We start from the raw sequence: 13,082 nt of genomic DNA on the forward strand, positions 1-13,082 counted from the left end.
TTGGCATATTTGCACTGGCTCCCTGTGCAGTGTAGAATAGATATATTTTAAGATTTTGCTTTTAACTTATAAGACCCTAAATGGATTAGCACCCAGTTATTTACAGGAATTACTGACCCTGTATACTCCTAACCGCACTCTTAGATCACAGGATGTGGGACTGCTGTTATTCCAGGGTGAATAAAAATAATATGGAAAGGCCTTTTCTTGTAACGCTCCTAAATTCTGGAATGCTCTGCCTTCTTCTGTCAGGGAAGCTGGGACTCTTACTGTTTTTAGGTCAAGATTGAAAATGTATTTTTATAAAATAGTTTTTCTATCTTAGTGTTCCTATTTTACAATCAAAATTTAGAATTTTTAAATTCTAATTTTATTATATTTTATTTTAGACTCTTAATTGTTCTGTTTCTACAAACTAGCTTTGTTTGTGCAATTAAAAGCACATTATTTATCTTATTATTTTAATTTCTGTTTAATCAAATTCTGTATTACACTTTTAATTTAATTTAATGGTTAATTGTTCATTTTCTTTGTGTGTGTAAAGCGCTTTCAGATCCTTTTGATGAAAGGCGTTATTGAAGTGGGAACTGTTGTTGTTGTTGTTGTAATAATTCCAAATCATTTTCAAAATGTGTTTGAAACACTGAAGAACCAATTCCTGTATTTTTTTAAATTTGCATCTCTATTAGGAGGTATAGGCAGGATTCAGTGACTTCAGAATCTGCCAGGCAGTAGTTGTTTTTTTTTTTTTTTAAGTACTCTAAAAGTCTTAATATATTGGAAAAATCAAAGATGTTTGGTTTTGACTGCTTCATTGCTCCAACCCCTAATTAAATATACAGCTATGGCCACAAGTTTTGCATCACCCTATATAATTAAATAATTTTGCTTCATAAAGTTGTATGAAACCTGCTGAATAATGTGACATTAACATATTGAATTACATACCACTTTGTAGTTTTCTATATACCGCACGAAAAACTGACATGTTTTAAAATTTTATATTTTGAAATCTAACATAACATACTTACTACCGGTACTATTATGGCTTCTTGTAGACTTTTGCGATATCATTTTGTTGTTTCTACGATTACATTATGTTAAACAAAAGATCTACATTATGTTCATATAGGTGTTTTTTTTCCCTGAAATTCTAGGTGATGCACAACTTTTGGCCATAGCTGTATGTATTCAGAACAGTACAATATGAGCCATTACCCATAAAACTGACAGCATACTTATATTAGCTTGTATGTGAGCAATAGAGAATATTTATGGTGTTGCATTATGCCCTGTGGGGAAATACATGTTTTAGCATATCTTCTTATTTGACATTTTTATTTCTATACATATGTAATTAAGATATCCTCGCAACAAAAGCACTAGTAATGCTTTGGATAATGAAGTTACTACAGAATACAGTGATGACATTTGGCAATGGTGGGAGGAGAGTAACTGTGTTAATATAGCTTGGATGCTGAGGTTTGGTTTAAGTAGTGATCTCATCTATTGCACTTTGATATAGAGGTAGGTGAGTGCTACAATTGTATTACCAAACTAAAACAGGTTGACATTCTGGTAGATACAATTTCATAGAATATTGACTTTGATCTGTAAACACAATGATAAAACACGTCCGTGTTCTCTGAAGGTGTACGTTAACAGATGTGTTTACTGATCAAGTTTTGTCAATCACACAGCACAGTTTTTCAGGTGAAGTGTTGTCAGAAAGCCACGGCAAATAGCCAGTGCAGCTGATTTGGATTTTGAATATTGCTGGTTTATTCATTTTTTTGCCTTTGTGTTTCCCTGCTTCACGAAAACTACACTGACAAACAGCATGTTCAATTCTCTGCATTTGCTTATGGAAAAAAAAGCTGAACATGTCTTACCTTAAGGAAGGAATCTAAGGATCCATTCTCCATGAATTCTGTTATGATCATTACTGGCTTGCCTATGATTAAAAAAAAAAATACAATAAAAAAAGTACTGTGATTTATCACGTCTCATGAAAGAGTTCCAAATGGAAACGTCTGCAATTCATTAGTGAAAGCCTAAGACTACAAACAACAGCAAATAAGTGATTCTAAAGCTTGGTTAAAGTTTTAGTTTTTAATCTTAGAAAAAAAAGACTGAAATCTCTTGAACTGCTTTGTAATTGGAGTCTTTTCTTGTCCTCTGTGTTTGTATTGGTGCCAATAAAGTAATGAAAGATAACAGTAGACTAATCCTATATGAAAACCTTAAATGTGTAAAACCATGGAAACCAGATGTAATGTGTGTATTTAAATTACAAATATTTAATTGTGCAAGACTTTTGCAAGACATTTAAGTCAAGCAATGTCATACATTTAGTAATCTGGCTACTAACAGGGATTTTAATATTGTTTAATTTAGACTATAAATAATAAAAGCAATCTGTCTGAAACATTAAATCAATAAACAAAGTAAGTTATGAGATATGGATATTTTTTATTACTGTACAAACTGACTTACAACAAATCACTGACAGCGCCAATAACTCCCAATTTGATTCAGTTAATGGCAATGGCATGTTTAAAAAAAAAAAAAAAAAAAAAGTAAATGCGCCTCATTTAATCCGTCCTCTAAATTGTGCCTGTTATTCATTATGACAGGGTTTAATCAAAGCTTTCAATAAACGTCAAAAGATAATTAGAGCTAGCAATCCACCAAGGATATCTTTGTCCAGGAATATCATGAATGTTAATGAGTTCCTGTTAAAGGGAAGAGGGGGGAGTCAAATGAAGGGTGCTTTATGATGGATTGGAGCAATTGAAATGGTAGGGGCAGCAGTGGGGGATTCTTTTCGCCAATGGGAATATTGTTCACCCCATCTCAATATGTCAGCTGTCACACATCATGCAGCCGAGCACCTGTGCTTACAAATGATTAAAAATGCTCCCCAGATTTCTCGCAGAGAAAACACAGTGTCAATCATTCAATCAAGTGTGTCTCAGGCTGTCAACATGAAACCACCGGAACGCATTTCTTGATTACCCTCACGAGCTTCAACACATTTCTTCAATTCTATAGTTCTAACATAAATCTGCTCCACCCCAAAACCCCCCTTACTCAATTGCTAATCCTATGCATGAAACCAACAAACTGTGTGTAGGAGCCACTGAAGAGAATAATAATAGAATATACAGCAAAGGATGACCTGTCCTTCACAAAAAAAAACAAAAAAACAATGAACATGTTTATAGTAGAAAATCTGGTGATGGGAAACGGTTGGTGTAGTTAACTAATCCACTGGTCTTTCAAATCATTCAACAACCACACAATTTTGGCACAGTTGATGGTCTTTGCTACAGAAAACTGGCATGATTTAATACATGTCAGGTGCATTGGCAGCAAACAAACCTCACAGCTGTCTATAGTGTATCTGATTAATATATGTATTGAGTACAAATACCAGAAACCAAGCAACACAGATAGATGTCTACACAGAAAAAAAGGAACACATGTGTGCAATGAAGATACTGGTTTGCACCTGGTTTTCCAAATGCTCTATATAATCTGCATGTAAACCAGAATTCAACTGCATATGTTCTGAAGCCGTTTCCTTCAAATTCGAGTTTGGCTTGTAAACACTGTACATGTGGTTTTCCAATTTTAAGACAGTCAATTACAAAAGGATTGATTCCTTGTGCATGTAAACATAGTAAAATATTCCCATTGTGTTCCCATCATGCATTCTCACAATGGCCTAATATTACAGCTCTATGTGTTTCACAAAAACACAGATGCTGAATGTACTGGACATCTCTAAACATACTGTATACTGTACTGAAGTTTGGTTTTAATAAATGCCTTACACCCTTAAGCCAGCACCACAGGATTGGATCTTACATCTGTTGATAAATGGAAGGTTTCATTCACCATGGTCATTGATTCATCACACTTCATGGTCACAAAATCAAAGGAAAACAGCAGGGTGCCTTGACTGAAATAAGATTGTGTTGGGGTGCCAGATATTATTTAATGGTACTTTGAACATGTAGCCTTAATATATAAAGAAAGATTGCTATTGCCCCCCCCCCCCTCTCCAGCTCAAAAACAACAGGACCCGCCTTCCCCCTCATTTTCTGTGAAAAGTAGAACTGTGAAAATCATACCCTTGGCATAAGTTTAATGTTAGACATTAGACGCTGGTGTTAGGTAACTGTTAGATCTCACCTCCAACACAGCTTTTCTCTTCCCTCACAAGATAGCTTTATTGTCAATTTGCTGTAGTAATAAAACCAGGATTATTCTGTCTGCTTTACATTATCCTATATATCTCTATTACGCCTGAAAAGGCTGCAGGTGTACAGAGCAGTGCACAATGTTACAGCTGCATTTTACATGAAGTAGCTGTCTGGGGCCGGGACTTGTAAATAAAGACAATGTCAGCCGTGATGAATTGGCCTCATTTCCTGAATACGAAGCCACTAATGCTAGGAAGCGTGTTGGAGACGGGGGAGGTCAATAACCACGCAAAAGCAGCACAGCAGGAACCGAGAGACTAGGCCTCAACAGCCTGGGTAAAGGCTGTTATACATCACCCAAATTAAATCACTATCTCACAGTGATAAATGCCCTCCTTCAGCACACAAAAAAAAAATCCAATTCCCTTTTACTTTTGTCCCATAGACTAATGTGACTGTCAGTCTTGCTTCAGTCGAGCGACCAAAGAGCACAAAGACTGAGCAGGCCTAATCTCTGATGTCAGCTCTTGTGACTGGTTTATCAAGGTGATGGATGGAAGAGCCAATGGCATTTATCCTTACTAAAAGGGTGGTCTTAAACCTGGATAAGACGGCTCTGAATACAGTGACCTGCATATGCCCAATGGGGACCTGGCTTTGGAAATAAAGTTGTTGCTATAAAGAAACATAAAACCTCAAAAATAGTTAGCTGGAAGTACATTTCTGCTTTGGGCTAAAAAGACTTGAAAAAGATAAATTAGTTTTAAGCTATAACAGACTTTAACTTTTATACAAAAGTCTTGTACTTCAGGTAAATCTTTTAAACTGAGGCTGAGGCATCTGTTCATAAGAATGTGTGTAACATTTATTGTACATTTTTACATACATCTTTGAGAGATGCTTGTCCAATTCTGATGAAATGTGATGAGGACATTCTTAGAGTTATTTAACATTTTTAATTTGATGATATAAGAAGTCACCTGTCTCTATGTGTGTCAGTTATTCCCAATTGAGATTGGTTAAAGCATTATTTAGCACAAGATATGAAGTGCCTGGGATAGTGTACAGATGTATTTAGTGAGATGGTAAGATGTGGTGTTCTACTGATGACTCTGTTTTTCAATCTATTGTTGGTCTGTGATATACAAGTCAATGACATTCTTGTTAACTTAGTATGGGGACATTTAACATTTATGAGTTAAAAATCAACATAAACCTATGCATTACCCACTTCCCATAATTAGTGGAAATGAGGAAATGCATCTATTTGAGTTTAACATCAAATGCAGTCATCCCCCAACAAAGATAAAGAAATGACTAAGTAAATTAACATCTCTAAATGTCTCTATTTTGCTAAACTAATGAATCAGAAAATTAATTTAATATTTTCAACAGCATTGTCTGACACTTCAAATGAAAAGCAGCCATCTTTGATCTTGTTCACAGTGATAAAAGGTATGTTGCATAACATTTGAAATCTGGACTCCGATTTCAGCAAAACTACATTCAAAAGATGAGTATTTTTTTCTTCAGGCTACTGTCAAATCGAGTCTAGTCCAGTCTTCGAAATGAAAACTCCAGAGCCCATTTTTCACTACATTTTTCACTACAATTTCCACACAAGTTATCTGACTAAATATTCAAGGCTTTTTGTACCTTCGTTTGAAGAAACTCACTCAGGCCACTTTAATTTCGCAATCTTCATTATTCCCAAGGCAGAACATTCATATTGCACCTTCTTGCTCTCGCCTCAACTGCAAAAACCTGGATTCTCACGTAAAAATATCTTTCAGAAGCAAGAAACCCTCCTCCAGAGCTTCCAACGCTCCAGCTTTCCTCCAATACTCGGATAGTGGCAGCCATTTCCGCAGTCAAGGCTAATGCTAATTCCCATCTAATATGTCTGCTAATCCTCTCAAATACTACAAACATTAATACATGGTGAGAGACATGGTACAAGACTGGAAATCTGTCTTGATTGTGAGTTACGGAGTTCCACTATTAGGAGAATGACTGCAGTTGTGAAACTCAAATCTCTAAATATGAGTTCACCTTTTCCATTCCAAGCAGACATCATAGTAGCAAACCACTGATCGATCCTGTATTAACTAACAAATAGGATGGTCGGCATCTCATCTCACTAGACATCAGAATGTGGTGCACCTTGCTGCAACGCTGGAACAATCAATGAATGAAGTTCCAGCATCTCATCTGTTTGTCTCTTCTTGCTTTTATGTTATACATTGGCACATGGTCTTTGTTTGTCTTCACAGTTGCGGGTTGAGCGGGGAGCCAGTGGTCCATCTTTTGGGGGGATAGTGAGTCTCACTTCCCCGACCTGGAGTTCCAGTAACTCTGTAGGTTCTTCGTGTGGTCAGAGGGGACCACTGGCCACACTATTCTTTCGCAGCTCATGCGCTATATCTTGCCTCAAGAAAGAAGGCTCTATCTTACTTCCTTCTTTACCCTCCTGGGATGTGGCCCTCTTACTCTTAGTGCTCGAGTCCCATAACTAACAATTATTTGTGTTCTTTCAGATTCTCTTTTCTTCCTTACGTCAAGGCTTTGTGTGAGCCATTCCGTCCTCTGAGGGTCGCTAACTGGGACCCAGTCACAAGGCCGAGCCTATAACGACTCTCCGAAAAGTCAGAGGACTCTGTCTTTTCAGGGGCCAGGAGGCCATTAGGGCTAGACTCGACTCCATAGGGAAGGCTCACTCGGTTGGAGTCCGGCCTGTCCTTTTCTCTCTCCCTTGTCTACAGGCTGAGCCTCCCATCCTAAATTGCAAAAAACATTTCCTTCCTCTTGCAGCCCTGGCTCCCGCCCCATGAATGAAGTGTTTTAAGCATCACTGATCTACATAAATAAACGCATTGTGGAATTGGATTCTGATAAACATTTCAATATGTATTAGCAGACCATCTTGCAGCTTTATGCCTTGATAGATAATCCTAATCTTTCAGAATTGTGGTCCATGGTTTAAAATAAAACCTCACACTACACATATCTGAAGTAATGTATTGTTTAAATCATTCCCCTCCCAAACCATGTGAAAATAATCTTCCTTTAAATATGTGTTATTATAGCAGTACAATAGGGATCTGTCAGAAAGGTTACCTGTCTGATCAAAAGTGATCATTTTAGCTGCAAGCTAGCCATGTCAAATAGCATTTAGAATTGAAGGAATCCTACAGGCATTCATCGTTGAGTAACCACATTGAAACAGACACAGATGACATTCATGGGATCCTGCGATACAATCACACAATAGTAAACTTAGTTTTTTTTATCTCAAAATTGCACCAAAACGTACTTCAATCTAAGCATTGAAAACAAACAATACAAACACGTGAACATGTATTAACTGCAAAACATTCCCCTTAAATTAATATCTGCAAAAGACATATGGCTTGAATAAAGGCCCAGCTCCTTGATGATTTTATTATGGAAATAAGCTTTTATTCAATGCTTCAGGTTATCAAATTGATGTATGTCTGAAACTAACATGCTCTATGTATATCACCTAATTATTCATAAAGCTTCAATACAAAAAGTGTGATTAAAACTGGCCTGCAGAAGAGCTATACACTATACATCATTCAAACCCAAGCGTGCCACTGGATTTTTAGTGTGATTGTGATGTGTGTGTGTATGTGAGGGTGTCTGTTTACAATAAGCTGTCAAATAACAAATTCTGTATGAGTATGTTTCAGATAAGTATATATTTTTGGTATTTGCCTTAAAAAGACTGATCTACCTATGTGATATATTGCATCAAATTGAATACCTACGTTATTAAAAGCAATGATTACACATCACGGAAACAGCACAGCATGTATATGCCTTTACATCATTTAATTTCATATTTTTAGAAAGTATTTACTGTTAAAAATCTTAGGTTATTGTTGCATTAAAATGATACCAACTTTTTTTTTTTTTCTTTTTTTTTTTTTTTTAAATTTAGTCGTTGCCAATTAGTTTTTATTATTTTCTCCCCAATTTGAAATGCCCAATTATTTTTTAGGCTCAGCTCACCGCTACCACCCCTGCGCTGACTCGGGAGGGGCGAAGATGAACACACGCTGTCCTCCAAAGCGTGTGCTGTCAGCTGCCCGCTTCTTTACACACTGCGAACTCACCGTGCAGCCGCCTCAGAGCTACAGCGTCGGAGGACAACGCAGCTCTGGGCAGCTTACAGGCAAGCCCACAGACGCCCGGCCAGACTACAGGGGTCGCTGGTGCGCGGTGAGCCGAGGACACCCTGGCCGACCTAACCCTCCCTCCCCCCGGGCGACGCTCGGCCAATTGAGCGCCACCCCCTGGGAGCTCCAGTCCACAGTCGGCTGTGGAATAGTCTGGACTCGAACCAGCAACGTCCAGGCTATAGAGCGCATCCTGCACTCTAGCGAGTGCTTTTACTGGATGCGCCACTCGGGAGCCCCTAACATGATACCAACTTTTAACTTGACAGAACTAAGTTCAATATGGATAACAGTTACAATATGTAAATATCCACAAATCATCAGCTAAGAGGTAAATCACTGTAATATTGTATTTGCCTTCCAACAAAATGTAAAACCTAGTTCACATTTTATCTTTAATTTATGTATGTATTTATCAATTTCCTACTAAAAACATATACCAGAATAATTGTATATACAAACACTAACTGTCCAATATAAATGCACGTTCTTTACAATTTACACAGTCCACTCCTAAACACTTTAAATTTCACATAATAAAAGGGAAAGATCTTCATGAATTGAAGGAGGTGCATTGCCCTTTCTCTTAATCTGGGGAGGCATGGCCTTGAACTGAGAAGGCTTGCCGTCTTTTATTCTGAAAAGCTTGTGTCTGATTTAGAAGATTAGAGAATAAAATAACTTGATTTATTTTTCTTTACTTATGCCAGAATACAGCTGTAACCTGGAATCAGGCTGTAATTTTCAAATTTTAAAAGCCAATTTCTGGCACCGCTAACCTCGGTGTCAATTGAGTATTGATTTTCCAATCCGTGTTAAACCAGCTGGCAGAAAATAGATATATCCTGGGTCTGTGTTTTAACAGCAGTTCATTCGCAATTCTGTTAAATGATCTCATTCCCAGATAAAATTGCTTTTTTTCAGCTAATCCCTTGATTTATTGAATGTGAACACAGTATCTAAGAGTCATTGAACTCAAGGTCTGGCCTGGTCTGGATCATTTCTATAAAACACACTGAAATAGAAATACTCCAACATGGCATGATAGCTTTTCCAAGTAGACAGGAGTACCAGAATACAGCTTTAAAAGTGTTCATTTCAAGAGCATTTAATTAGTACTTCATAAACTGTAAGTCGAAAGAGCATTTCAATTTACATAATGCACGACTATTAGCATATTATTATTATTTGTTTATTGAGCAGACGCCTTTATCCAAGGCGACTTACAGAGACTAGGGTGTGTGAACTATGCATCAGCTGCACCCGAAAAACGTCTCACCCGAAAAACAGAGCACAAGGAGGTTAAATGACTTGCTCAGGGTCACACAATGAGTCAGTGGCTGAGCCGGGATTTGAACCGGGGACCTCCTGGTTACAAGCCCGTTTCTTTAACCACTGGACCACACAGCCTCCTATGTGCAACACATATGTGTAACACTGGGTTTGTTTCATCAGAACTCTATCTTTAGCTTAAGATAAAGCATAAATGCATGCCTCATCAGTCACTATTTTCAGTAAGATATGTGACTGTACAGTAGAACTTATTTACCAGTTCTGTAAAAAATCAGTTTCTAGTCATGAAATATTTTTCTTTTAGTAGTAGCTGGTATCTTTACTACTCTGAACACCAACACCAAAGAGATGAACTGAGATGCCAATGACCCGAAGAATATTGGTATACATGTTGTATGTTGATAGCTGCAGATTCAGATTTATAACTAAGGCATCTGATGGACTATACCAACATTCAGAAAGCCCAGAGATAAACTGGCAGATGGCTAGATCACAGGTAACTGTATATATAAAAACTGACTGACACAGGAGTAAATAGATATTCAGAGAGACAGCAAATGCACCAAAACACCAATCTGCACAACAATAGGTACAATCATATCTTTACATCCCAATTTTATATTGTAATAACACAGGGGCTATCCGAATGTTGCTTGGGGCATTATAGTCCCCTTTTGGTAACTACAGTTCTTTCCTCGGGGGCCATAGTTTCCCATTATGAGCCTCCTCTCAAGTCTATATATATATATATATATATATATATATTATATATATATATATATATATATATATATATATATATATATATATATATATATATATATATATATATATGGGGTATGTGAAAATGATAGCTGAGTCTCAGTTATGTTTCTGAGGTGGATGACCTGACCACACATCCACTGCCACATGCAGCCTCCCCCTGTTCTGTGTAACCTGTGCTGTGATCTGTGAAATTACTCTGCCTGGCCATCAATTACCATTGGTATCAATTCGCACTGGATGAAACCCATCTCTCAATTGCATTCTCCCCTTTTGGAGGTTCATTTTGTGTAGGTAACAAATCAGTTACGATGACTTCTATAAGCTCATACCTTTTGCTCTCTTTTCTCATTCTTCCTTGGGGTTTAGCCTCAAGTTCAACTTTCAAAATAATTGCTTGAAATATTGTTAAAGTTAAAATATAATGTAATAAGTTGCCTTATGAATATCTTTTTGTATTATTTTTTAATTGTGTCATCAAGTTTCATCGTGTACAGCACAATGTATTATAAACGATTTAATACACTTGCGGTTCTTTCTTTACTAGGTTATGTGTGTGTGAGTTAGTTGCACTGTAATAAGAAGTTATATGATATAATATGCCTAGGGAAGACATTGGGGGAAGTTTAAAATACAGATGTTCAGTTTGTTTCCTTTCCTCAGATAGAATCAATACAGATTACTGTGTAAGCCAACATTTTAGAAGGCCAGCATTAGAGTTTGAGATCTAAGAAGAAATGCAATTAGCAAAAGAAAAAGAAAAAATCAACTGCTTACTATTAAATGTTCATGGTCGTACAAATGCACCCAAAAAGCAGTTTAAAATTATTCATATTCTTCACATTATAAATATGTGCCCATAACAGCACAGAGGTGCACTACTGTATAACTAGATTCTGCAGGATTGTTGATTCCTGAGTTTGTAATATTCTTTAGTGTTTTTGATAGTGTATTTTGTGAAAGGAAAACAAAAACAAATACTATTCATATACTATCTGTGTATTTGTTTTATTATTCAAAATTAAAATTACTTTCTGAAGACAAGACTTTGAATCACGGCAAAAGTAAAGATAGTCAGTCTGTCCAAAACATTTTATATGTACAAGAACAGCAAAGCTCTAAAAGATATCCCTATAAATAGATTAACAGAAGAAGTACAAAAAAGAATCAATGGAAACATGTATATTAAAAAAGTGTTCTTGTATGTTTATAAAGATGTGACATAAAAAAGGAAAACAAGACATAATTGGGACTGCCATGTGTTCACAAGCTTCAAAACGGGGGGAGGGCAAAGTTAGTCCTGATTCAGTAGATCAGGACAAACTCGCATAACACAGTCTGAATAACAATGTCTGAATAATAATAATAATAATAATAATAATAATAATAATAATAATAATAATAATAATAATAATGTGATTAAGCAACATATAGAATTAACCATTTCCTCAAACCAACTTGGTTTGAGGTTCCACCACCTGGCCTGCTGGATGAGACAGTAGACCCCTCCCATAACAGATAGTACCAAGGGGTAACCACAAAGGTGGAGTTGGGGCACTGTGTATTGCTTGTCAGGACATTTTGTGGGGTTTGATCAAAAAGGCCTGTTTCTGTATGCGACATGGAGGGTTTGTACATTTTTATAGTAAAAACAGTATAAGCTTATTTACTTACACTTGGTCACGACTCCCTCCAGTCGGATAATGTTGGGGTGGTCGAACTGACCCATGATGCTGGCCTCGCTCAGGAAGTCCCGCCTCTGCTTGTCCGAATAGCCGGCTTTCAGGCTCTTGATAGCCACGTTAATCTCCCGCTTGCTGGGCAGCTTTAGGCGACCACTGCACACCTCCCCAAACTCGCCTGTTGAAGTTGAAAAGAGAATGAAACAATGTTCCATTTGGAACTCTCAAAGTTCCAATGCTGCTTTCTTTCAATCTTTTGACAGTGCTGGGAAACACAGGAGTTCTGAACTGAAGTTCTCATATACTTCTTATAGAATATTGATGATTCCACCATCTGTTTTTCAGATGGCTACTTAATAAGGAAGATTTTTACAACACACCATTTTATTTGTTTTAAAATATGTTGTACTCAAAATTTCTGATTCTGACCTAGATACTTATTTTTTTCTTTGTTAATTTGTACGTACTGTAAGTAAATATATTCACAAAGAGACCATCTACTTCAATGATCCTAACAGTGACATTTCTTAATACCACCATTATTTAACTGTATTAATGTGCTGTTGTTTTCCCCCATGTGCGATTCATTGAGCCACTTACAGTATTAACATGACTGAGATCCACAGGACATCTGTATTTAGATCTGTATAGAATCTAGTGCACAGAAATCTTTCATTTTGACTTCCAGGTGAAGCCTTCCACAGACTGCACTGTCGATGGTGCAGTTCATCCTTCTGGGGCCCTTTTCCCAAAAGCAACTTTAACCTAACCAGCATCGTGAAACCATCCTAAGTGCAACGTTTGCAAACTGCAGTGTTTCCCGAATACCATCATCACTCTTGAACAACTACTTGAATTCACAAGTGATCTGGCGTAATCTTGACATGTTCGTGGAGGTTGCAATGCACTGTGGGAACGTAAAGACAGAACTT

General features: G+C 37.0%; 1 protein-coding gene across 1 annotated transcript in view; it reads right to left on the reverse strand.

Moving 5' to 3' along the window:
• Positions 1–13,082, reverse strand: part of LOC117423429 (ephrin type-A receptor 3-like) — a 117,179-nt gene that overhangs the window by 13,659 nt on the left and 90,438 nt on the right. The window contains exons 11-12 of the mRNA XM_034039209.3: positions 12,143–12,328; positions 1,893–1,954 (exon numbers count right to left, since the gene is read on the reverse strand). Coding sequence (XP_033895100.3) covers positions 1,893–1,954; positions 12,143–12,328 — 248 coding nt within the window. The remainder of the gene's footprint in view (positions 1–1,892; positions 1,955–12,142; positions 12,329–13,082) is intronic.

This window comes from Acipenser ruthenus, chromosome 17 (assembly GCF_902713425.1).
Source record: "Acipenser ruthenus chromosome 17, fAciRut3.2 maternal haplotype, whole genome shotgun sequence".
In the NCBI taxonomy this organism is placed as follows: Eukaryota; Metazoa; Chordata; class Actinopteri; order Acipenseriformes; family Acipenseridae; genus Acipenser; species Acipenser ruthenus.